Source organism: Pararge aegeria, chromosome 16 (assembly GCF_905163445.1).
Source record: "Pararge aegeria chromosome 16, ilParAegt1.1, whole genome shotgun sequence".
NCBI lineage: Eukaryota > Metazoa > Arthropoda > Insecta > Lepidoptera > Nymphalidae > Pararge > Pararge aegeria.
The window spans coordinates 10,461,811-10,489,795 of NC_053195.1; the positions used below are offsets into that span (position 1 = coordinate 10,461,811).

At 36.2% G+C, this 27,985-nt stretch overlaps 1 protein-coding gene and 1 non-coding gene across 2 annotated transcripts; one reads left to right on the top strand and one right to left on the bottom strand.

The window, feature by feature from the left end:
• Window positions 1-1,223: 1,223 nt before the first annotated feature.
• Window positions 1,224-27,725, bottom strand: LOC120630514. Its single transcript, XM_039899763.1, has 9 exons — window positions 27,549-27,725; window positions 10,487-10,517; window positions 9,375-9,610; window positions 6,128-6,264; window positions 5,400-5,532; window positions 4,100-4,245; window positions 2,780-2,988; window positions 1,752-1,987; window positions 1,224-1,419 (listed from the first exon to the last, which is right to left on the bottom strand). Exons 1-9 carry the CDS (start codon window positions 27,588-27,590, stop codon window positions 1,267-1,269), a joined length of 1,323 nt encoding a protein of 440 aa, XP_039755697.1. The 5' UTR covers window positions 27,591-27,725; the 3' UTR covers window positions 1,224-1,266.
• On the top strand, window positions 19,273-19,344 carry Trnaw-cca. The gene has a single exon. It is a non-coding gene; the product is annotated as a tRNA-Trp (tRNA).
• Window positions 27,726-27,985: the final 260 nt, after the last annotated feature.

A 27,985-nucleotide genomic window follows, 5' to 3' on the forward strand; every position in this document is an offset into this window, starting at 1 on the left:
ATACCCCTGCCTTTTTTCTTCTTCTTGTACGTCGACCTTCCCCGGTAATGTTGCTCACTAGTACGGCTTGCCTAACTCGTTCCAGACGCCAAGGACTTCTGGGAAAATGGCAGGACCTCGCGTTGTTCTGCCACGCCCGTGCACTCTAGCATCAATGCTTTGTCTTGATATATTTAATTTGTACTGACGTATTAACTCGACTAAATCGGGATAGGTCATATAAAACACAAGTGTGGTGATGAAGTGTAGTAATTTTATATCTGAATATGAGACAAGTCAGACGAAAAAAGTACAAGCTGATTTTATGGACATACGTTGGAATATTGAATAATAAAAAAATGCGTTATTTTAAATACTACTATTTATAGTATATTTATTTAAATCACAATGCGTAAAGTGTATATCTACTTATACCTATCTAAAAATAACAAACCATACTTATGAAGGTTTCATCATTAAAATTATATTTACCAATACTAATTATGTCCTAACAAAATTAAACATGTCACTAGGTACGTCTTATTCTCATTGCATTCCTATGACATTAAATATCGGTCATGACTGAAAAATTTTAAGTTACAATTATTTTTAACTTTCTTTTTTTCAGTCATAAGCAACGCTGCATTTTATACTTATCTACAAATTTAATCATCTATAGCTATATATAAGTTAGCTAAATATTAAAAAAATAAAGTTTTATAAATAACATAACTACAAAGCAAAGTACAATACAATTCTGAATAGGATTAATATTTATGTCAGAAATGGAATTAGAGATCAAAACTGTGAATAATGGTGTTGCTCATTTAAATATTGCTAACTACGATTTGTTTAGTAGAGCGCCATCTAGCGACAATGCGGTATTGTAACTGACGCACTGTAGATGGCGCTTGGTGGGCTCAACTAGTTATCTTTAATATAATCGATTACAAGTTTATAGTTTAGGTGTTTGCGCAAAGAAGATTGCCGAGATTGATCAATTACTATTATTCTGAATCATAAGATATTAAATAGCTATTTTAAAAACATAATTTAAATCTATCAATGAATTATTAATCACACAGTAGCATTTCTCTACCTACATTTCTGATCTCGAATCAAATTTCATGTTTTCATTTCTATGAACTTAAGTATGAGATTGCATGATTGGCTCTATTTCATTTTAAACTAATGAAGTAATTATGTACCTTCTTTTTACATTTAATTAAATAATACACATGTAGGTTCCTATCTTATTAATTGTAAATAGGTACATAAACATTATAATCATTGAACAGTAGGGCGACCTGTATAACCCGTTTCGGGCAAAGAATGTTGTGCCAGTTCTCTAAGTATTTGTTCGAAACCTTTCCCCGATGGCGCGTGAAGGCTGCTATTTTTCAGCATTGTTGAATTCAATTTTGTCGCTAGATAGCACATCTGAAATATAAAACACAAATAAGTATATAAATGTCACTGTATTTTGCCCACTGGCTCTCCATTACAAATTCCCGTACTAAGATTTTAAATATAAAAATTAATTGTTCAAAAAAACTAAACATCATGCTTGGTATATAAAACCAAACTATATTACTACCGTTTAGTTTAGTTCATTTATTAAAGCCTGCCTTAAAAAATTATATTAATTAACAAAAATCATATTTTCAAATTGAAAAATGGAATAATCTTATCAAATTAGTGTATTGTCATCGGTTCTCAGTATGTCTACAAAGTTTGAACTAAATTTATATTATTCCAATAATATTTCTTACCAGTAATGCTGACATGAAAAGTAATGCTCCCAGTGCCACAGCAACCATCATTGAGGTAGCACAATTTCCTTCCAACGGCGTCCGATGAAACAGCTCTCCTGGCATGACAACTGTGTACTCGAGGTTTTCTTTGAACCTCGTGAAAGGAGTTGTACCGTTATCAGCGATCAAAGATGAACTTGTTATGTTATATGACGAACTTGAATCTGGTAACGATCTTCTGCGACGACCGTGTCCTATAATTAACCATATTCTCTTTTTAACGTAAAATCGCTTATCACCTACTTTTACTAATTTATTTGTGCCAGCTATGTTTGTTATACGCATTCACGGGAATGCTCTGTGCAGAAATAAATAGCCTTGCTATATTTTTAGATTAATTGTCAATTTAGTTTAACTAGTGGTCGCCCAGTGTTCCAAATTCGACAATAATTAATTTAAATTATAAGTTTGAACATTATTAATTTTGCTATTTTCGAAGACTCTCTCATACATTTATAATCACAGATTTGTCAAGGCACTGACACTGTTAAATTGCCTATTTTTCTAACAAATTGTAATCCTGACAAAAAACCATTAAAATATAGAAGAAGAAATTATGATCCAAAAAAATTGTGTGCGTGCCAACTAATACATGGTAGTGTGTGTTAAGTTTGTTTTTTTTTTTAAATTTAATTTATTTTTATGCATAATTAAAAAAAGTATTAAGTAGTATTCTGCACATCTTTGCTTCTCTGTATAAACTATAAGTTGGAAATTTTTATACTCTTCCGTGCGCACAATTTTCGTAAAAGGTGGGGAAAGTTTTTGCTTCACGTATTAATATATAGATTTAGAGATTAGTTTTGTGTACAACAGAATTGACACCAATTCCAATTCTTGCATTTCTACAGTGCAACACTTTAAAATTACTTCAATAGAGTTGGGATTTCGTACGATTTAATTAGTCCAATATCTGAATCCAATCATGAAGTTTTAACTACTAATTACATGGCTAAGTAGACCTTGCATATGGTAGTGGTTCTTACCTGAAGGTTCAAATAAATCTAGACAATAATCAGGTTGGCAATCGGCGACGTCCATGCAGGCTTTTATCTGCGAATGTATCCAAAGAGTGGAACGTTCTTTCATGGAGGCAAGAAGGAAGGCTTCAAAGTCCAAAAACACTTCGTTGTGTCGCTCACGATAGCGGGCCGGTTGGTGCGGGATGATTGATGCGAAATCTCTGTTTCGGCATCTGCAAAATATTAAAAAGAAATCCCCCGATTATATATAATAATAGTACTAGTATAATAATAGCTTAAGCTTGTAATCCCTACTAATATTATAAATGTGAATGTAAGTTTGTTTGTTGTTTGTTTTTGTTACGCTTTCAGGCAAAAACAACTGAACCGATCTTTATGAAACTTTTTATACATATTCTTGGAGGTATTAGATATAACATAGTATACATTTCATTAAAAAAATTACGTAAGTTAAAAGAAATCTCAAAATCTATGTAGCAGTAAGCTGCCTCCGAAAACTACGTGGGCGAAGCCGCAGGGCACATCTAGTAATATCATAATTCTGTAAGTATGTTATGTTAAGTACTTAAATATTAGTAATTTTGAATGAAAGAATGAATGAATACACTTTTACTGTACACCACATAAAAATACAGGAAAAATTATAAAATAACTAGTTTACACGATGCTTGCAAATTAGGCGGCCTTATCGCTACATAGCGATCTCTATATATTTTTTCGATATTTTTCCTAGCTACGGTAGGTAATTATTTGCAAATGTTTAGACTGCTTAGGTCGCGTGGAGCGCATAGGAGTCAGAAACTAAGGCTTGAAGCGCCCGGCCCTGCGTCCAAGCGCTTGTTTTTGTTAATAGTTCCATAATCCGTATCTCGTTAACATTATTAAGAAATAACGGGAAATTAAACAGAACCCTTTAAAACAACACCGTGTCAGTGAAAAATCAGGACAACCGATTGGCACAGTGGGCAGCGACACTGCTTTCAGAGTTGGCTGTGGGTTCGATTACCAGAACAGGAAAATATTTGTGCGATTTACATGATTTTTCAGAGTCTGGGTGTTTATCTGTATATTATAAGTATTTTATGTACTTTATTATTCTTAAGAAATATTCATCGGTCGTCTCAGTACCCATAACACAAGTTACTCTTACTTTGGGGCTATTATATATGTGTGTTTCGTCGTAAAAAAAGCAAGTAAGTATGTATTTGGATGGCCTTATGGTGTTTAACAATGCTACGAGTAGTTAAGGGGCTGAAATAAAATTATAAACCACAGAAAATAATGACAAAAGTTGCGACAATACCTGATGTTAATAATACTTACCCATCTTTAACCAGTAAAACAGCACCAGGCGCATGTGGACGATCGGGATCAGGAGAAACGGCTACCTCAAGAAGCTTTATGTGACGCCAGGCAGAGTCGGGGTTGATACGTGCTCGGAGTTGAAGTTTTGTTCCGATCGGTACAGCCTTAAATCAAATATACTCTCTTCATACAATCGTGATACTTTATATACAACCAAAAATAAATGAAGACATATCTGTATATAACATATACAGTATAGGGTATATAACACTACACGAGTGTTTAAGCATATTATCCTACGCCTTTATTTTCTGTAAGTTTTCGTTTGGCACTGCACTTTTCAAAGTGTTAAGAGATAGAACAATAATGTTTAATGGTATCAGACTTTGTTCTTGGCTTTATGCAACGTATACTAAAAAACGGGTTAAGTTATGCATAATTTCATATGTAGCATAGTTTCTTTTTTTTTTTATTTGTGTCTTCCTTCTAATTGAGGAATTAGTTCAAATTATGTTAACACGTCTCTTAACTTAACTAAATTTAGAGATTTGTGTATAAACGAATCGGCGGAAATTGTAGCTATCCTCTGTCTATATACTGTTACTACGTAGTTCGAAGGTAGGAAATAAGTATTGTTTAAATTCCGCGTAAGGGTGCCGAGTTCGAATCCCAGCACGAACGCAACTTTTCAAAGTTATGTGCGTTTCTGTTAAAATTTTACTTGCTTGGCGGTAAAGGAAAACATCGTAAGGAAACCTACATGCCTGAGAGTTCTTCATGATGTTCTCAAAGGCGTGCGGAAACCACCAATCCGCACTAGACCAGCGTGGTGGAGTACGGCCTAAACCCTTCTCATGTTGCCGGTAATGGGTTGATATGATGATGATGACAGAGCACCTATGTTAAGCCATCAGTCTCGGCTACTATCACTAAGTAATAATAATAAGTAGTGTTAGCCTAGTAGTTAGAGCTTCGGCTTTCGTTTCGGAGTGACCGAGTTCGACTCCCAGAACGCAGGTCTTACTTACATTTCGGAGTTATTTAAGGAATTTAAAATATCACTTGCTTTAAAGGTCAACATATTGTGAGGAAACCTGCATGCTTGAGAATTCCCGATAATGCTCTCAAAGGTCTGTGAATTCTACCAAGTCACACATGGCCGAAGAATAAAGCCCGAACTTCAGGAAGCAATCTCTAGCCAGCGAAAAGGGGCTAGCTAATCTAAGCTGTAAATGACCTCTTCTTGATAACAGCACGGGCTTGTGCCATTTTACATTAATAGGATGTGGTATGTACAAATGCCACGTACAGTATTTACCTGATCGACAGGCATGTCCACGGAGTGGTTGGAATGGCGCGAGACAGGTGGCGCTTCTTTGTACAGTGCCACTTCGTATTCCAGTCGCCCAGGTGTCTCCTCCACCACGCCGGAGACGCGAGCGCCGTGCGGACTGGAAATTTGTCTATATAAGTTAAACACCGTTTAACTATAATCGTAACTATAACTATTCGTTATTAGTTTTAGTTTCTTTAGTTGAGCTTTTTGTGACAGAGCTTGTCCGGGACTATTGCCATGGTTATTTTTGCCGGAAAGCAACATTGTTACAATGATGTCTGAAGTGCATCGTCTATTATGCTGAGGCTTAGGTTGATGGACACAGGGCGTCGCGTTCCGTGCATGCCCCGTAAAAGCAAAAAACGGCCGGCTTAGTTTGTTATGGAAAGCCCATATCAAACGAAGCCGGGTGTATTTTTTGCTATGGGCGCGATTGGAACAAGTAAGTACGAATGTAGTTATAGCCATCATCTTTACATTACATTTTTAATTTACTGCACCTACGCAGCTTTGTGCGTATTTGAATAAACAAATCTTTGACTTTTTGACTTGTGGTATTGTTCCGCGGCGTACACTGCCTACCTTAAAATTGTTGTATACTTCATATAGGAGAAGATGTTTTCCATTTTATGCCACACTTCATTAAAACCCTATGCTCGCCACTGGTATTGTTTTATTTCTACTATGGTATGCGATAAAGTTATACTCACAAGCTGCCGGCAAAACCTGCTGCCTTGTTCTCTATGATGGTCGGCTCTGGTGGCTTGCACATGATTATGAGCTCCTGGTCTGACTGCATGACTACTCCAGGGAACTGCGGGAACCATATGCGGACGTGCACGAAACCCTGTGAACGTCTTGACAATATAATTCCTACAGTTATTGCTACTTGTACATCTATATGCGATTATGAGGGTACAGAGAAAATATTTCATAAGAATATCTAATTTAAATAAAACAAATTACAAATTAAACACAAACACACACGCACACACACGCATATAAACACGCACACACACACGCATACAAACACGCGCACCCCCACAAACAAATCAAAAGCACCCGCCTCAAAAATTTATATAATTCTCTTTTTTTTTTCATTTATTTATTTCTTTTTTTCCTTTATATAATTTTTCCTGTAAAATTGTCAAACGTTTGTTAATAAGACCATAGATATAAGGAAGACACTGTCTCCTGTAACGTAAGTAATGTAAGTTTTAACTACCGCAGGAGACAGGGCTTCACACTCATGAAATGTATACGTTTATTTTGATAAAATAAAGATATTATTATTATTATTATTATTATATACAATACATTCAATAACAAAGATAACGCATAGCAACGCTAAGCCCACCAAACCAAACAGGAGGAAATTATAAGTTCTCAAATTACATAAATCGTCATAACTCTTCTATAATTAATAACACTAATGCCCGTGTCTATTAAATAAGTAAGGTCTAGCCTAAGGAGATTCTTAGGCATACATCAACCTCATCAAAACATATATCACCTCAGAGTTGGGAAAACCTTTTTTTCATTTAGACTTACGGTTACGTTTTACGTTTTTAGGTTTACGTTTGAGGCGATGCCTAGGCATCGTATTGGAACGCTAAATCGCTTTATGGCATTTATTCCGTTAATCTACGGCAATCTCATCTGGTGGTAATTGATGATGCAGCAGTCTAAGATGATGGTGGGCTACCCTGCTAAGGGTATGAATATGGTAGATATATATAATAACCACAGCCCTAAGCGGTTTCTGAGCGGCATCGTATTGCTAAATCACGCACGCCACGTTTTTATGAGTTGGTTGGTAACTAGCCAGGTCCGAGGGATAACTTGGTAAGAGTATGATAGTTATATAATAACCACATCCCTAATCGGTTTCTGTGCGGCATTGTATTAGAACGCTAAATCGCTAGGCGGCACGTCTTTATCAGTTGGATGGTAACTAGCCACGCCCGACCACTCAAACATGACCACTCAAACATGAAACTCTAACACTCAGAAGCGACCTATAAAGGATATGCATGTACGTTCCTAACTCTCACTAGACAGTCCGTAGTATCGCTAAAGTGGTATTTTACATGTCTGAGTTTTCACTTTAATACCGGTCTACCGCATTTAATAGTACTTATATTAGCGGAGCAGTAGGTGCCTCGTTCTGTGTAGGCCACTATGCTTTTCATACTGTTATTGTAACGGCATTTCTATTATGCGTCACTGTTACAAAATTCACAGTGCCGAAAGAAAACTGTGTCTTACTAAAAATTATTGTCTTATCATTAAAATTAATGATAATTATCATTAAATTTAGCTTCCGAAAGTATATTCGTAATCTAACCTAAAAATTGTGCAGTTATCTGTTTATTTCTTGGTACAGTAACGTGTAAAGGCTCTGAAACGTGGTCGCAAATTATGGGCCCCATAAGAAGGCTCTGCAGAGTCTCTCAGGTAAGGGAGAGAGTAAGCTACGTACGGAGTATCTTTGCGTGATAAATCCGAAATGAGGAGATTCGTAGAATAACTAGAGTTACCGACAATCAACATAGCTCAACGAATCGCGAACATGAAGTGGTAGGGCGGGGCTCATAGTTCTGAGAACCGATGGATGTTGGGATAACAACGTTTCGCGTAGCGTTTTTCGACCTGGGGGTCGAGAGGACAGAGGTGGACAGAAGACATCAAACGAATCGTTGGAAACCGCTGGAAACAAGCAGCTATTAACTTGGGAACTCCCTACAAAAGACATAAGATGTCCAGCAGTGGTCTTCTATGGAATGCGACGTCTAGTCTTTATTTTTAGGCTTTCAATTATTTTAGATTACTATTGTAAGAAGAAAATAAATAATTAAAGTAAAATAAATCTAGGTTATTTGAAATTATAGGTAGGTTCTGTATCTGTATTTATTTCTCGGAATCAAGTAGCCGTGATACACTTAACGGGTTGTACATCTCTTTAGATTAAAACATTGATGGTCAAAATGAAAGAAACAAAGCTCCAAAACATTTAAAAATAAAAAAAAATTAAAACAGTAGTTACTTATTATTCGCAAGTGGCTCTGATATACGAATATTAAGTATTTTGTTGCTCGTTCTACTTTATTTTATAAATGTCTGAGGAGCTTTTGTTATCGGATTGTAAACAGATTTAAATTTACATACAATAACAACAACGCAAAAGTCTTTTTTACAATCTCAAATTTACATAACATCCAATGACCCAAATCTTATGGGCCAAATTTGTCGGTCGGATTTATTGCAGTTGAAGGTAAGGATCGTAAAAGAATGGGCAAGATTAGGATTTCGAAAACTTAACTCTTGACTCGAGCTGAACTTCATCCAACCCAGTGCAAAGTTTCGAGAAAACTGGTAAATTAAATAAGAAGTCTCAACTCGTCTTGCATAATAAATAATTCACAAATTGTTTCATTTTTACAATAAACTCAACGCATTACAACGCAACACAATACATTAAAAAGTCACAGAATTAAACATGCAGAACCCTCGTTCAGCCATTATTGCATGCAGTGAATTGTGTCCAAAAACAGAGAAAACGTCCCGCGCACGTCTTACTTTACATCATACATGTTGATAGTTCACAAAAAAGTTCCATTTTTCCCATTTCATGGTAAACGTACAGAACATTAGAATCACAGAGGTACAGAAATGCTAAATGGAGTGGAGTGACTAGCCACCTATTGGAGAAACATTGCCAAGATGAAGTGGTTTTGATGCTACAATATTAGACGTATACACGGTTTCTGTATGCTCTTAATTCTGTGTAAAAATTTTGAAAAATCTCACGCGAGGGTTGCGGAAGAGGGTCGAACAAAATTGCCCGAAATCTCACAAGGGTGCATAAAAAAATTCTCCAAAATTGTATTCAGTGAATGGCCCTTTAGTTTTAAGACTCTTAAAGAGTTTAACGTAGATAGATACAGGTATGCTTACATTTCTTTTTAGTACTCCGCATTTGGTGAAGTCGTTGATTCTCAACCTGTAGAGTAACCCGGTGGGGTCGTCAGACTCCGGTCGTATCTGGCATACTGGGTCGCCTATAGGGTCGGTTGTTCGATCGTCGGCGAAGAGTGGGGCACCACGGAACCCTTCGGGCTTCCTGAGAAGTGCTGTCACGGAGTCTCGAATACCAGAGCCGCCGCTGGCGAACGTGCATTGAATGTCCGTCACTGCAAAATTGAAGTTAAGTTTTCCGTCATCATTATAATTCTCAACCTACATTCAAAAAGCGGCATAAAAAGGGTTATAAAGCAGGCGATGGTGTAAATTTAAAATTCTTCCTCATAAACGAGTTAATCGAATTTTTAGGGTAGGCAGTGCTTTTGTGCTTGTTTAAAGTCTATACCATTGAGCTGTAGGTCTCTTTCCTCACATTGGAGAGAGGATTATACGTGTAACATACTGCTTCAAAGCGGGTATTTATTTTTTTCACAAGCAGCTTTATGAAAAAAGTTTTATTTAACTTAAAAAAACTTACTAAAATTTAACTTCAAAAGGAACTAGACTTCTAGTCCCGTTGGTCTAAGGGTTAGCGTCTTCAACAACGGATCACGAGCACCTAGGTTCGATTTTCGGATTTTTATTTATAACGGGTTTTCGTGTCAAGCTCGAAGTTAGAAAATGAGTATTGTGCACCACCGTACCTTGGAAAGCGCGTTTAGGCGTATATCCCCGTCATGGTTGTGAGAGGAAGGTTTGGATGTCTGAGCCCAGCTGAGCTATTTTAACCAGACTGGCTCACTATAGGCCATGGGTCTCCTCTCAGTTGTGAATGTGTAAGACCGTAGTCCACCTTGCTGGCCAAGTGCGGATTGGTAGACACACGTCTTTAAGAACATTACGGAGAACTCTCAGGCATGTAGGTTTCCTCAAGATGTTTTACTTCACAGTTAAAGCAAGTGATAGTCATTGCATAAATAAAAAACCTTCATATATAAGTATACACCTATACCTATTATTCTAGATTACATATAATTACAATTAGATAGTAGTATGAAAGAAAAGATACAAAGTGAGTATTGTCTGTGTTTGGTGGCCCAACTTACCGTCATAGTCTTGTGCTAACACCGCCGTAATCTGAAACAATGAACATTCATTGAGAGAACACCAATTACATACGTTGTTCCGTTTTGTCGGGATGCGTGATTTAATTGAGTTTGTATTGTAATCTTGTACGAAAGATATATTTTTATCAAGGACAAAACTTCTATTAAAACAAAATATTTTGCTATGGCTAAGTCCTCATACGCATAAACGGTCAACCGCGTCGAATTATAATATGCAACCGCTCATATTGTATGTACTAAGTATACCATATGCGTACGTATTACAGCCCCGGTTAATAAGGCGGTTCTGTTCGCGGCATACCGCAAGGGAGTCTTTAATTTGCACGTCTGTAACGTCAAACGCATTTATGAATTTTGATTCAAAAAATTGTTTTAGTTATTCGTCAAGTGACGGAACACTCCTTGCTTCCTAATTAACAAAATGGAGCAATTTGACAATTGGGAAAATTCATTCGTGAATTTGTCTTTGGTCTTCGATAGTAGTTACCTACTAAAACATAATACTACCTCGACAGCGTTCACTTCGTTTTTTGGGTACGAGTTCTGGATGCAACCCATCTGTAACGTGATCAACAGCGGCAAACCGCAGGGGATTAGCCGCTATTCTAAACGCGTCGTGCGGCAAGCCGCAGTATATGATCCGAACGCGCCTTGATGCTGCGGTTGATCGCTAGTGGTGCGTTAAGGCGCTTACAGCTGCAACAGAAAACTTCTGGTACTTAACAGTAGGTATACTGTATCTTTAATAATTAGTACTAGCGAAGCTTATTTGTTTCTATAGCTACTAAAATGATGTCTTAACAGACTTTAGGACTTTTTTTTTCTCTACCTGCACAACCATAAATGGGCTACAAAAGGTGGGCTTAATGCTAGTTGAATAAATATTCTTCTTAGTAGGGCACTCTTGACAGAGTGGTCGTGGTTGCTGAGATAAATTTCATGGCGTTAGGCATCATTGGGATTGCACGGCTTCCTGCGCGAGTCTTCTCCACTTTTGGCAGTTGGTAGCGTGTCGAAAGCATTCCACCACAGTTGTCTGGGTCAACGATTTCACCGTCTCCGTCCAACCAGTAGGTGACCGCCCTCTTGCCCTTTTTCCTTCAACCTGTCCTTGCACCAATCGTTCAATCGACCCCTCATTCCTTGTTATGTGGCCAAAAACTGCACGCTCGAAGAAAGTCGTTCCTTGATATTCAGTTCTTTTAAAATGAAATTGTTGGTGCGGACTGAATTAATATGTACCAACCAAAAATGTGGTCATAAATGTTATGAAGATATATAAATAATAAAGTAAAGAACAACCAAAATTAGCATCCGCAACCCCTTTTTTAAGAACCACAACACTCTAACCACACGCTCATAAAGCATCTAACTAAGTATCGTGATTACTAGAACAATATTTTTCTCTCCAAGATTACTTTCATCGTTGATGTCTGTAAAATGCTAATATTATAATAAATATAACGGACGCTTTTAACCAGGCTATAGAAATCGTGATCGGAACAAACCGCAGAGTTTATCGTTAGCAATTACCGTCCGGTGGCTAAGGACAGTGGATCTTTACTGTCGAGATTAATTTGTTTTATATTCTACGTGATCATGAAATTGTTCTGTTTCTTTAATTAGTATGTAATGTAGTTTTAATTTTTGCATTAAATTAAACTACGGCTTAAGTGCATCTCGGAACATACTTATGTATTACAAGGTAAAATTCAGACGAAAGTAACTTTTTTTTTCCATAAACTTAATGTTTAATTATTATAAAATGAACGATAAAGCCTTCAAGTTCATATAGCTTCAAAGTTCAGAACAAAGTCTTATAAATGCATATATTTTACAGTTAAATGTAATTTACTTAATTGTTGTCCATAATTCACAAAAACGTTACAAGACCCTGATCACCATCAGTACATGCTTGTATGCAAATTAGAAGACGTACAGGCCAACGGTTCATTCCTAAAACTGTGCCGCTCTGGTTATCGAGCATGACGACTGGCGGGGAATTAAATTAATTGATCTTAGACGATTGTTTGAATTCCTATCTGTGCAATTAACAATTAAACAAACAGTTCAATTTCCATTTACAGTTTATGTATATATATATCACTTAAGGTATTCGGTTTTAGGGACTTTTGAAACGTGAAGTCTTCCACTTGCAGTGACTCTATCACCAGCTTACAAGCCGACATATTGGATAATATGAAAGATAAGGGGACTGCCTCGATGTCATAAATGTGTTTACTAACTGTAGATTCTTAGTTGACTTCCGAATCACGTTATTTAAATGGGATAAACATCAAGAGGTACCGATGTTATGTCCTATATCATTCAAAGTTATATTCTATATTAAATAACTGGTTACGGTTTCGTAAGAGCGCACAAGTTTCTTGTAAGATAAAAGATGAGGGGTCTGCCCTAATGAAAAAATATTTTAAGGTACCAACTGTAGGTCCCAAGTCGACTTCAGAATCATGTTATTATTGGAATATACAAGAAGCAGGTACCGATGCTAAGTCCTATGTAATTCTATTCTAAAATTAAATAACTGGTTACGGTTTCGTTACATTGCACAAGTTTCTTAAAAGTGAAACCGTGCCATTAAAAAAACTTTACCTACTATGCCGTAAATCAAATTATGAATTAGGTAGTACATAAATATTAAAGAATAATTTCTTTCACTCTCTAGAGAATTTGTATATTTAATATATCATATTATAATATGTTTTTCATTTAAATTACACGGTATTTATTGTAGCGGTAACAACGCATTAAATAACCGTATTAAATTGCATCTCTACAAATTTAACGGTGGTTTTATCATGCCTGTGAGATCCTTGTTTGACACAAAAAAAGTCGGAAACGATAAAAAAGGGTTTTTATTGTGGGTCGTTTGGCAATAAAAAAAAAGCTTCTGTGCCAGTCAGATATACCTACGGGATGCCCGAATAAGCAAAATATGAAGAAATTGTGAATAATGTAGACACTTTTGGATGTTTATAAATTTTATAAACGTCCTTTTTTATATTATAAGGTATGGTTGTCATCACCATCACCAGCTTTGTCCCGTTTGAAGTTTTGAGAACTTTGTGAGACTTCGATCTTCCATTTAGGGGGACCGTGTTCGGGTCTTATTTTGAAGGACATTTTCCTGGTATGCCCTGTGAAGAGTTGCACTGTTTATAGGCAATGGTTTTCATATTAACATCACGCGGACCATCATTTTGGTCAGTCATTTATAACAAAAAAAATTCAAATCATATTATAATATCAAAATTTAATTTTATAATTCAATTATATAACCCGAGGCTTCAACGGAGAAAAACAACAATTGAAGGTTTCCACCCGATGTTTTCCTTCAACGTTACCTGAGATTGCTTCACAATTTTCTTAAAAGCTAAAAACAAAAAAAAATCGTGGTAGTCAGATTTGCAAAGTAGGACTAGTAGAGTAGAGCTTGATAGTGCCTTCAAAATCGTCCGCGACGGCAAATATATAACTTTTATATTTAAGTAACAAAAAGTCAAAAGACAATATCTTCTAAGGATGCACCGGTGTCGGAGCGAAACGTGCGTAACATGGCCGAAGATCTGTTTGACGATGAATTCTACACATATCCCTCGACAGTCCGCGACAACATACGATTAAGTAGTTTTTACGATTGAATCATACGCGGACGAAGTCGCGAGGGATCGCTAGTGATTTAGAGCTAGAAATATAATGTTTCGACTTCGTCATTGTATCATCATCATCATTATATCAACCCATTAACGGCCCACTACAGGGCACTGGGCTGGGCACCCCCCAGTGCGGATTGGTGGACTCCACTCACCTTTAAGAACGTTATAAAGAAAACTCAAGCATGAGGAATTCTACACGATGTTTTTGTTCTCCGTTGAAGCAAGTGATATTTTAATTGCTCATAATGCACATAACTTAAAAAAGTTAGAGGGCCGTGCTGGGATTCGAACTCGGCCCCCCGAAAGTTAAATCGAAGTCCTACTCTCTTTATCGACATTGTATTATTATATGTTTTTATAAATAAACAGATAACTTAAATGCTATTTATATAATATGCTTTTAAACAAACACTTTCAAAATTGTACAGTCGCATTCCAAACAAGCTTTGCACTTTAGGTTACCTAGTTAGGAACGCCATCTGTAAAAGCAACCTGTACTATGGCAGCACTAAATAGGCCATTACTTTCTCTGTGCTTTGGAAAGCATTCTAAGGTTGACTTTCCATCTAAGGTTTGCAAGCATGCGAATCCAAGGATAAGTATTAATCAAAGTAGAATAGAGCTTTAAGTGACACAGCTCGTTCGGCGAAGTACTATCGCCATGCTTATTTCTACCGTTAAGCAGCATTGTTTCACCGACCTAACGAAAACCAGACCAGACGCAGACCGAATTGTACATAGACCCTAGACATCGGGAGAGGCTTGCGGAAGGAAGAGATGAATGGCGCAAGCAGTGGCTTGCATACAGGGTAGGCAGAAAATCTCCAGTATTAGTTATAAATACTTAAGAGTAGGCTTTTAATAACTCTTACAATGTCTATTCTGAATTATTTTTTTACCCCAAACAGGAGATTTTCTTCATTTTATATCATCTGCATACCCTGTGCATACCCTCTATGCACGCCACCGCCTGTGAAGTATTGTCCTATTACAGGCGATGGTTTTACTCCTTCCATCAGGTGAGCTATCTGAAGATAAGCTGCAGGCTTTCTTAACAATTATTCATTGTAAAGTCAACATCTCCTTAGGATGCTCGGGTTTCGGAGCGAAACGTGCGTAGAGGATACATTGCTGAGGATCTGTTTGGTGTGGAGTACCTATACGGATTGAAGACATTATAAATTACACCATACAGATTCTACTGCTGTTCAAATTCAAAATCAAATTCATTTACTTCAAGTAGGCCTACTTTTAAAGCACTTTTGAAACGTCAAGTATGTATATTTGTAGTATCTCTACTACCGGTTCGGAAAGCAGATTCTACCGAGAAGAGCCGGCAAGAAACTCAGTAGTTGCTCTTTTGCAACATCAACATTTACAATCATTTTTCTATTTTGCGGGAGATGAGAGCGAGGCTGGCTGCTTCCAACCTTGTCATTGAAGAATTCATTAAATGTATAGTAACCTGGCTGTACTAGATGCGTTTTTACACATTTTTTAAATGGATGCATTGGTAGGTCAAGAATTTCCTTAGGAATTATGTTGTAAAAGCGTATACTCAACCCCACAAAGAAGTTCTGCACCTTTCGCTGACGATATGCAGATATCACTAATTTATGTCCGTTTCTGGTAAGTCGATTGTTCGCGGAGTATAGTAAATTAAGTTTAACTTTCATAATCTGCAGGCTATTGAAACTAAGCGAATTAGTTATGTTATCACAAATCTATATTGCTAAGCTTATAACACCTTTGTATTAAAAAAAAAAAAAATATATATATATATATATATATATATATATAAATATATATATATATATGGTTAAATATTATTAGCTTGTAGCACTATAAAATAAGTAAGACTAATATGTAGGTAATTTGATGTCATGTAAAAGTAGTATATACGTATAATCAGCATGCTAGATAAGAATGTACACCGAATGACAAATCTGCACCTTAATGTCTATGAAAATACACAAAACAGAGCAAATACAATACCTGAGTGAAATTGTAAGTACCGACCTAGAACAGTCTCCGACCGCCATGTCGGAGGAAAATAGGAAGGAACAGATAAAAAAAAAAAAAAAACACCTTTGTATTGAAATGTATCTAACCGACCCCGGACTAGCACAGTTCAGAAAAGTTTTTTTTTCATTCCATTGAAATATACCCAACGGCACAGATTTAAGAACATACAGAATCCTCATTCAGCAACTATTGCATGCAGTGCATTGTGTCCAAAAATAGAGAAGACGCTTTTTAGAGGTATGGCAGTTTTTTTTTAAATCTTTAACTTTAACGGTTTTGACACGATACCGGAACTTTAAAACGCTTGGCGTAACGTTAGTCTAAAGGGTGTTAACTATAGCCACGGCCGAAGCCTCCCACCAGACTATAGTTATAGTTTGTAAAAGTCGTTATTATGTTATAGCTACCTCCTTTTTATGGTAGATGTCACAGATTTGAAATTACGGTAAAACTCAACCATAGCGTAATGCTGAACCACCAAAGTGAATCGATTTGATTTTATATTATTATCTAGTTATTTAGTTCAATCGATGACCGAAACAACCTGGAAACCTACTTACAAAAAGCAGAGTTCGATGAAATTAAACTACAGACATTTCCGATGGCGCCTCTTAACCTTACTCAAACTTAGTGAATAGGAAATTGTATCTTTTTAAACGACGTTTATATGAATTCATTGTTCTAAAGGTACCTACCTAGCCCTTCGTTGGTTCAGTGTTTAGCACGTTCCATTAGAAATCATGAGTTCCACGAGTCAATATCCGAGTCAGAGCAAAAATTGCTAGACATATGTGATAACGACTAAGACTGTAACATATGTTTTTCTGTGAAGACATTCTTAGCACTAGCTCGGAGTTACGCAAACTTTGCGTTATTTATTCCCTTTGCGTTATGTATTTCAGAGATCATGAGAAGCCTATAGTCCAGATAGTTCACCTTTAACTTTATTCTCCACCATAAAGGGAGGAGATAGCTTAAAGCGATAAGACCACCTTTGCGCATTTTATAAATATACTAGCTGTCCCGGCGAACTTCGTACCGCGGATCTTTTTTATTTTTGATGAATGTTATATTTTAATACTTACTATCCTATTCCGGACTGAGAGAAATCCAAAGTATCAAATATCTTAAAAATGGTGTAACTAACAAAATTTTATTTTATATAAATAGATTTTTATTGTTTTTGTTATTTCTTGTTTTCACTTTTAATTTGTGCAATAAAGACTATATCTTTCTATCTCTATTATATGATAAAATCTGTTTTTTTATAATCTTCATTGACTGACCTAGCAGATGTCCCACCTATTGGTAAGTGGAAAACTATCTATATATATAAAATAGAAAGTGTGTGGGTATGTTCCGTATAGGCTCCGAAACGGCTGGACCGATTTTAATGAAACTTTCAGGGAATCTCCGGATTGACCTGGCGAGTAATCGCGTAAAGTTTGGTGACGATGGGAGCACTACTATTTTTAAACTGTCAAACTGTCAAATACAGCTTTTATTTACTATAATGATATTCTATTGTTGGGTGTACATGGGTGTAGATAATGATCTTCACCCGCTCGAGAAGAGAATAGAAGAGAATGAATACGGAGATAAATAAATGATTTAATATATTATGAGATTTAAATTAAAAATTTAATGATGTATGTTTATTGTTTAAATAAAATAAAGCAAAATCTAGCCCGGCGAAGCGGGCAGGGTACGCTAGTTGCATATAAAAAGTGCAAAACTTCGCAGGGCATGCGAGGAATAAGACATGCAATATGCCGCCTTGAATCCATAAACCTGAGGTGTAGGTGTTAAGCCTCATGCACCTGTAACTACACCTGTAACCCTTCATACACACAATACACACATCGCTATCTAGCCCAAAGTAAGCGTAGCTTGTGTTATGGGTAATAAGATAGCTGATGAATATTTTTATGAATATAATACACATAAATACTTATAATATACAGATGAACACCCAGACACTGAAAAACATTCATGTTCATGATACAAGCATTTTCCAGTTGTGGGAATCGAACCCACGGACTTAAACTCAGAAAGCAGGTTCGCTGCGCACTGCGCCAGTCGGCCGTCAAACAGTGTTGTTTGGCAGCAGAAAAAAGTAAAGCTGGCATGGCCATATATATGGCCATATATGTGTTGCGTGATATATCTACCTTGATAAAAACCTTGGTTGCCATCCACAGCACATATAGGAAGGCTCCGGGAACCCTACCCTATCTAAACACCAGAATAGCTAATCACATAATTTAGTAAACTTTTGCACACATTTTGCTAAATTAACAGGTAAGATTAGATAGGATATAGGTACATATGGTTCATTGCTGAGATGATGATGCGGCCTAGGATAGCCTACTAGCTGGTATCAGGGAAGACGGAAGCCGGAAGGGCATTCCGATCTTTGCGGTGCGAATTAAAAACGCTCTGTACGAGTCCAATAGACATCAACTACGTACCGATGCCTTTTCGATGTACTTGATGATTTTCGATGGCTTATTAGATATAGGAATGTGCCGAGTCCAAACAAATACGTATGTTTCAGGTTGCGAAGAATATTAATTTAAGTAGTTTGTGTAATAAAATAAAATAAATGTTAGAAAGGTGAACCAAACTAAAATATTCCTGAGAAAACTCTCCGAAAAATATCTTCTAGAATAACGAAAGACATGCAACTTTGCGACAAAGGTATGTGGATTCCACCAATCCGCACTGGGCCAGCGTGGTGGTCATCGTGGGAGGAGGCCACCTGTAGTAGGCCGGTAATTAGTTGATACGTAAATTGCATGATAAGAAGTATCTAGTAAATTAAAGATCTAAGTTCCTAAAATACTGAAATTTCGATTTTATTACTTTATACAAAGTATTAACGGCCCCCAGAACTTATTTATTTTCTATAATCTAATCAATTTGATATAATCTGAAGTCTATACGGACTACATGTACCAAAAAATTATTATATAACTAATTATAATACCGTTTATTACACATATTGATTGTATTCTATATGATATACCCATTTAATACCTTAATTTCAACCACTCATACATCGACTCCGTGGCGCAACGGTAGCGCGTCTGACTCCAGATCAGAAGGTTGCGTGTTCAAATCACGTCGGGGTCACATATTACATTTTATGTTTTTTGATAATATATTTTTGGCAATAATGTTATTGTAGTTATTGCAGCAAAATGTACTTTAAGTTAAGTGCAATATACGTATACATATATTATTATTGTCTTCTACAAAATGTATTTCACATAATAAAAAGTTGAGTGCATAACAAGATATGTCGTAAGCCAAAAAAAATTGTTTGTTTTGAAAAACCTCAGACTGCTTTTTGAAATCCGTAATCATCCGAGATAGGTAATGGTATGCAATAGGCAGTGGCGCGCATAGAGGATATGCACTGGGAATGCAGATGATATAATGATAAAATTAAGAAAATCTGCAGTACGAGTTATAAAAAAACTTAAGAGCTTTTTACATTGTAAGAGTTATATAAAGAATTATAAAAAACTTAAGAATAGGCATTGTAAGAGGTATATAAAGCCTACTCTTAAGTATTTATAACTACGTACCTACTGGAGAAATTCTTCATTTAATATTGTCTGCATAACCTCAATGCAAGCCACTGGAAATAGGTACTATTTAACTTTCCACTAAAACCAAAAAAGTAGAGGTGCGGAGCTAATACTTACATCCCGACTAGAGACTGTAAATTTGTAAAGGCAGTGCGTAGATACTCGTAGATGCGTACATAAATGCAACTGTCACTCAGACATCATAGATACAAAGAACATTTTCCGAGCTCATCACCCTATCAAGATCGTATCGCCTTATAAAAGATGTAGCTCAATTTAGTACAATGTAATTTAGCTCCTTAACTTTGTCAGTTTATCTCACGATGTGTTATCGCTTTCTCAGGCGATTTCGCGTCATTAAACGGTTAAATTAATTGCAGTGTTCCAACAAAATGTCAATTTGCAACGTTTCACTTAAAAGCTTCCTAAACTTATCTTATACGGTACCTTTCTTATGGTTATTATCAAATACTGGTACTGAAATTTATTATTTTATGTAAGTTAACCAAACATTTTTAAATTTTATTACATTATATTTCTTGAATATTTTTATATTATTATGTTCGCACATCACGATCTATTTACTGAACGAATTGTAATGAAGTTTAGAATTGGATTTTATTATTTATCTGTAGGTATAAAGAGGTTTCATTGTTTTTATTATATAGGTACTCTAGGAAAATGGTAAACTCGAGAACTTCTTATGACATTTGTGCCTGAATAAATAAAGCAAGCTAGAAAAGCTATCGAAATACTTAATCCGCTTGCGACACTTTCAAAATCATTACTTAGATAGAAAAAAACAACAGTCCAGGAGGTATAGGGATACCCATACCTACATTTCTCATATAAATAAACCTTTTTGTCGAAAATAATTATAGAATTAAAAACTGATTTTTACTATCGGGCAAAGAATGTTAATCCTTACAATAATAAAATCAATTTTTTATTAAATGTTGAGAAACATTGCCTCCAAACCTATTAAACCTGGTTCATCAGTTTCAGAGTTTATCAATTACGAACCAACAAACTAATCTTTCCTCGTTTCGCGTTTTTTATGTCACTTTTTGCAAAAATAAATATGTGTTGTCTTCTTAACAAAAGATCGAACAAGGTGCGGCGCAAATGAAATAAGCTGTAGTACGTAGTAACACTAAAGTACGAAGTCCGGTTATGTCAGATTACATTGGTATAATATAGCTTTTACAAGCACATTTCATAGCTGTATTTGTTAACATTGGTCATAACTTAAAGCAATTAATAACTTATACGAAATGCATCGCAGCGTGACGAACTGACGCTTATGTACCATTGTAAGAATAACTGTTGTGTACATGTTATTAGAATTTTATTAACAATTCCTCTATGTAGCTATACTTTTAAAAACAATAATATACTAAGAAAAATATAAATCTATTATTTATATATGTGATACATACATGTATTCGTATTAAACTAGGTACAGTACACTAATAATTATAACTAACTGCTTCGTTTTTACAAGATCAAGGTTGGTTTCAATTTGCTCGTTCAGAATCCAGAGTTATCTGATCACGAGAAAAAAAACCATAATCGAAAAATGTGAAATGTAAAGGGGTCTGTTTATTCGTTTCCTATGTTCGTTCAGGTCGGTTCGGTTCGCTAAAATTTGACAAACACACACTCACATCCTGTAGAGTAGATTATAGAATATCCCGGAAAACAACCGGAAACCGTTCCTGGCGGAGTCAGAAGCTTTTGCTACCAGAATATCTCGGAAACGCTCCTGGGAATCATATCTGCTGGAGTCAAAAGAAAGAATAGCCTTTGCTACCAGATAATTCTGCAAAAGCACTCGAGAACCACTCCTGCTGGAGTCAAAAGCCTTGCCTATTATAGCATCGAGTAAATTAGATTTAGATTTATTAGATTATAAAGAGATTTACCTTAATCGTAATAGTAATCGGACTTTTTTTAAACTATATTTAGATTTACTAAATCCTACCATTTCGGTCATGCTTTAGTTTTCGAACTTGATCTCTCATTGTATTAAAAAGTGGTGTAATAGCACGTCGCACGGTTGAAATAACATGGAAATGAGAATAACGTGAAGTCCCATTAAGGCAAAATGCAGAACTGTCGTATAATCTCGGAAGTGACAAGTTTACGAACAAGTTTGGTTGCGTTTGGGTCATTCGATTGTATTGAGGTTAACTGTGGAAGTATCTTTACGTACATGGCTTGAAGTTTATAAGATGATATTGTATTCAACTTTTCTTTTTTTACACTAAATATAAAAGTTGCATATGTGATTATGATATTATATTACATAGGAATATGCATTAAGTATACTGAAAGTTACATGTTAAAAAATGCTCACTGGTTTTTTAGTTCACTGTCTAACTACTTTCATTAAGTTTTAAGTAATTTCTCTTTTCTTACAAACTTCTAACGTAGCTATTATACGAGACAGTTTTATCGACATTTTGTAATGTTAAAAAACATTACATAAATGTGATAGTTCATAGAAGGCACACCATAATATGGTACCGATGTAGATATTTTTACTCCGAGAACAACACTACTATGATTATAAAGCGATACATTGTATTCAGCGTGATAGAGTGGTACGGGCTACCGTTCCCATTCAAGGGAACCCAGTTCCACCTCCTTTTCGAACCCGAAATATTCGGAATTTGGTATGAGCGTTTTTTAATATAGGCGAGAGAAACTATCGTGAGGAAAACTGCATGCCCTCTCAAAGGCATTTAAAGTCTACCAATCCGAACTTGACCAGCGTGGTGGACTACGGTGTAGTAATGGTTTGATGATATACCTAGAACCTAACCGAACCTACCTACTACTTGTAGGTAGGTTCGGTTAGGTTCGGTTAGGTAATATTGCTTCAGATACCACCGGTGTGTTCTTAGGTGATCCTGGAACTTCCCCATAAGTTCGGAGGGTGGCCGCCGAGGGGGTTTTAGTGGTTAGGAATTCCTCATTACCGGAGCTACAAGGAGGCCGGGTATCTCATAAAATAAATATATTACGACAATACACACATCGCCATCTAGCTCCAAAGTAAGTGTTGCTTGTGTTATGGGTACTAAGATGACTGATGAATATTTTTATGAATAATAATAATAAATAATAATAATAATAATTGTCTTTATTGTGTCTCATTTACAATGGATTCTTATAATCTAAGGAACGGTAACAACTGTGTTAGTTAGAAACTGTGTTACAGCTATTAACGCCCACCTTCGGGTTTGCTTAAATACAAAAAGACTAAAACAAAGAAAAATTAAAATATTACAACTAAAACAATACAATTTACAATTTTATAATGTACGTGTTCGTGTATGCGTATGTGTGCTACAGTGCGTTTGTGTATATGTGTGTGTATGCGTGTATAATATAGATAAATACTTATAATTTACATATAAACACCCAGACACTGAAAAACGGTTCATGTTCATCACAAAAAACAGTTGTTGGAATCGAACCCACGGCCTTGGACTCAGAAAGCAGGGTCGCTGCCCGCTGCGCCAATCGGGCTGTCAAATATACCTATAAGGAGATTTACCCTTGAAAAAAAAAGGTAGATGGTTTATGTTTATACACGTTGCTGTTCTGTTTGCAAACTTCTACATTCATAATGAATAATTAATGCATAATTGAGTTGATGGACCATCGACGCCTATGCCATAGATACGGTTCAATGCAACGAAGACCACGTGCATGCATCATTCACCTCGTTGAACACGCGTTGTAGGGCTATTGCACCCTAGTTCCGAAAAGTAATTAAAATATATAATCACAAACTAAGTATACTGTTTATGTTTTTTTATATTCCATTACAAGTTAACCCTTGTGGTAAGTGGTGGTGGTGGTAGCCTCTGTAAAGAGGCTCCAGAGACGCCGCTGCCCTTAATCTGTTCCTGCCCCGCACTGATGCATAAACGCAGCACTCTTATGGGGAAGTATATAACACAACCAGAGGATGCTAAATTTCTTCCAGCCAGCAAGAGCTGCTGTTCCTGGCGATGACCAATGCTTGCTGGGAGATCAAGACAGCGGCGTCACAATAGATCGTAACCGGTTGACGTGACACCAGGGACCAGGCGAACCTGAGCCGCAAGCAGATGAAGAAGAAGAAGAAGAAGAAGAAGAAGTGGTGGTGGTGGTGGTAAGTTATGATGCAATCTAAGACGGGCTTACCGTTGAGGGCATAATGACAGTTGTATTAAACCTATAATAGGTTTTTAGGTAACTTTGTATGTTTGTATTTAGGTGGGTGGTAACTAAACACTCAAGACACGACCAAAGCCAGACCAGATAAGACCAGACCAGATAAGAGAAATCTCAGAAATTATGAATTCCTAAATTGCTCCTACCGAGAATCGAGCCCGGGACCACTCTTTTGGCGTGAAGGAAAGATTTTTAACTAACAAATAAATAATCAATTCTGTAATTTTCAACATTTTACTTCGCACCCTAAAAAATTTTGTAGAAAATATTTGTATCTTCTTCATTTTATTTTGTTTTTTTTGGTTTAATTATTTTAATCACAATGCTGCAGGCAGAGTTATTGAAGTGGTTATATTTCCTTTGCACTTTTGGTTAGTTAAATTTACTTCGAAATCATAATTTATAAAATTAAAACTAAAATATTAAAGTCGAAATACGGCTTTGTGAAATTGCAACCTGCATTTATCCATTCGTATAATTTGGACGTGCATCATGGGATTACCTACTTAGTTTCCGTTAAGTCGAACTTTGCTTTACAATTTCCGCGCATTATTGCCCTTCATCGTCGAATTTATTACTTTTTTACTTTCTTTTCTTCGTTGGTACCTATACCTTTATATTATGTTTAAAATAACGTTGCTCTGGAAATAAAAGTTGATGCAACTTGTATACCTTTCTTGTACCCTTTGACGGCCGAGTGGCGCAGTTGGCAGCGACCCTGCTTTCTGAGTCCAAGGTCGTGGGTTCGATTCCCACAACCACCACAACTGGAATATGTTTGTGTAATGAACATGAATGTTTTTCAGTGTCTGGGTGTTTATCTGTATATTTTAAGTATTTATGTGTACTATATTCATAAAAAAATATTCATCAGCTATCTTAGTACCCATAACACAAGTTACGCTTACTTTGGGGCTAGATGGCGATGTGTGTATTGTCGTAGTATATTTATTTATTATTATTTATTACCTACATAAATTTTACAGTAACATGACAACTAATAATGTTAAATAAATTTAGCTCCATTTTCACCAATTTTAGAAACTATGTTCGTGTGTGAATTAGAAACTTGCGATAAATTTTGTATTTAAAGCTTTTAATCACGAGACTAGTGGCGCTATTTGTAACTATCTTTTCACACAGTCCGAATTGGATACATTTATATTTTTCTAATTCTCTCCTACACATGAGTTTTGCTTTTCGGAACTTCTAAAGGGAATCCATTCCGTTGTAGGTACATAATTTTAATGTAACTTTGACTGTTTATACAGGGCACGCGAAGGAAGCTCTCCCAGCATGGGACGACTGAAATAAAGTGGCCTTACCCCTCATGAGAAATGTAAATCCGGCAAGAACCTAAGTCTGTGCTTTTCCGGTTTCCAAAGTATCCAATGCCCGTCTCCAGGATACAAGTTATCTCTGTATAAAATGAATTTCATCAAGATCGGTAAATTTTCAACCCAACAAAGATAAAAAGCAAACAAGTAGACAGACACAGTTTTGTTCGACACAATCAACATAGTCATTCGCAAATGATCGTCCCGTGGATCTATTTTTACCTTACCCATTATACTATTCATTTATATTACAGAAAACGGAAGATGTGTGATAGTCCATTGCGTTGGGTAACTGAAGTCAGTGAGCAATGTTGACTGAAGTCAGTGAAGGAGAATTTAGCGTACGACGGTTTCAGCTTCTATAACTAAGGACGAATTACGGTTCGTCGTTAGTGAATTGAGTCACCAGCGTACTCTTTCGCATACTAACCAGGAAAATTCCTACCATTTTTTATGAGGTGATAACGGTCATGCTCCCATATATTATGTAGCATGTGTATAAATAACGTTAGGTCTTACGTAATTAGTTTGCTGCAGCATGTTGAGGAGATAAGTACTCTTTGTCCAATAGTATTTACGCACCACATTTTGGCAGAATTTCAGGTAGAGTGATGGTATTTTCTTCAAAAATTAATAGATTTTAAGGTTTGGTCCCCTTTTTTCATTCCTATCCTGATAAAATCCTATCGTTTCGGGATTAGTAATAGCCTAAATGTTAACTCAAAGTGTAAAGCTTTAAGTGTATCAAATTGCACTTAAATATGTCCAGAAGTTTCCGCGAAGACAGATACAAAAATAAATAATTATTATTTTTGAGTTTTCACAGAATAAACTATTTAAAAACTATTTAATGTAGTACAGAAATCGTCTTGTTACAGTTTTGTTATAAATATATAATCTGTACCCACATGGGTACAGATTAATATATAAAAAAAACCTAAATATTGTGTATATGTAGGTTTATTTTTATGAGAAACTACATCATCATTAAGCATCTTAAACTACAACTTACCTACCAATGTGGTGGTACCTTAAATCTGAGAATAGCACCCTCTTCAGACACTCGTTACATTGTAAAATGAATGCGAAAAAAAAAAAAAACTTTCATGCTTTCGTGAAAAATTACAAAAAAATAACAGCAATCCAAAACTTTTTTAAAAACTGTACTTCGTAGTCTTAATTGGAAGCGTGCCTAAACAGTCATGGACACTTGATTTATGCTCTGCCATAAACAGTTTTATGGTCATTACGAAGAAATTCACAATTTCATATCTTCCCGTAAAGCTTTTCAAATCCGCGAGGCGTGAAATTTAATAGTTAAATGGTTCCGATCACGACTACACAATGCTCGATCAAGTCTATTCATATGAGCTTAAATGCTGTAAAAGCTCGGAGACTTTTTACGACTTCTTTTGCAAAGGCACAGGCTGGTCGATTCGATCGGTTTAGGCGGTTAGATCACACAAACAAAATTTAGGATTTATTAATTTCAGGACCTAATATTCTCGTTACGAAACTTTGATTTCTGAATGTACCTAATACTTACTTTCTTTGAACACTCTTGTACCTTCTTCTAAGCCCTAGGTCTCAGGGTCAGTATACGAAGTGGATACAACAAAAGTATTTAAGCAGGTTTGTATGTAAAAGTGTAAATATATTTTTCTGTAATGTAAGTAACATATTAAATCAATGTATAATGAACAAAAACAAATTCTTCTGCAACTGGCATAGTATTGATGTTTGCCTTATAGAAATAAATTAAGGGACACGCGAGCGGAAAACTATGTTATACTTTATCAACATTTTCGACATAAAACACTATTAAAAATATATAATGTTCAGTGCGAACGGAAAAAATTAATTTCAGGTCGGGCATTCATTTAAAAGCAAGAAAGAAAAAGTGTTTACTTAAAAACCACACACTACACATTTTTACTACAGAAACAAAAACAGAATGATGTCTCAAAATGCCCTACACTCAGCATTAACTACACCTGTGGAGAAACCAAAGGCAAAGCGCTGGTCAATGCAAGGAATTTCTGCAAAGACCTTCGCTATGCAGTATCTTAATTGGCTAAACAGGTTAAACAGAACAAATTATGGGGTACCATTTGAATATATTACTTACTGATTACTTATATTATATATTTTATTAAAAAAAAAAAGAAAAACATACCAAGAAGAGAAGCACGAGAGCGCAGTTGCCGGCGCTCGTCATGCTTGCGGTCTGCCACACTTGAGCGCGGAGCCAACCGTTAATGCTATCTGCCCCGATTACCTTCCTAATGCTACCACAAAAAAAATAACAAACTCAACTACGGACTCCGCGGGCTCCCTATCTCTATCGGTTACACTAAAAATTGCTAAATGTATAAATAATTGCACTGGCACTTTTAGTTTTTCCGCGGCGGGGTCGCACGCGCAATGAACGCAAAGCTTTCCCGCGAAAGTGACGAGCGGCGCAAGATTGGAGCTGCGACTTCCGTTTGCGTGGTGCGCCTGAGACGTCTCGACACAGGACTGCGCAGTGCGCGGTGGCCGGTGGTACGCCTCGCTTCACGAACAGTTAGCCACGCTGAAGTCGGGGAGAGCTACCACCACCTGTCGCATACT

Bases quoted from the DNA above. Each gene is read 5' to 3' on its own strand.
- LOC120630514 (XM_039899763.1), bottom strand. From the start codon at position 27,590: ATGACGAGCGCCGGCAACTGCGCTCTCGTGCTTCTCTTCTTG. The intron at 9,611-10,486 runs GTAAGTTGGGCC...TCAATTTTGCAG, and splicing joins GTTAGCACAAGACTATGACG to TGACGGACATTCAATGCACG. The intron at 6,265-9,374 runs GTAAGCATACCT...AGACGTTCACAG, and splicing joins GCGGAGTACTAAAAAGAAAT to GGTTTCGTGCACGTCCGCAT.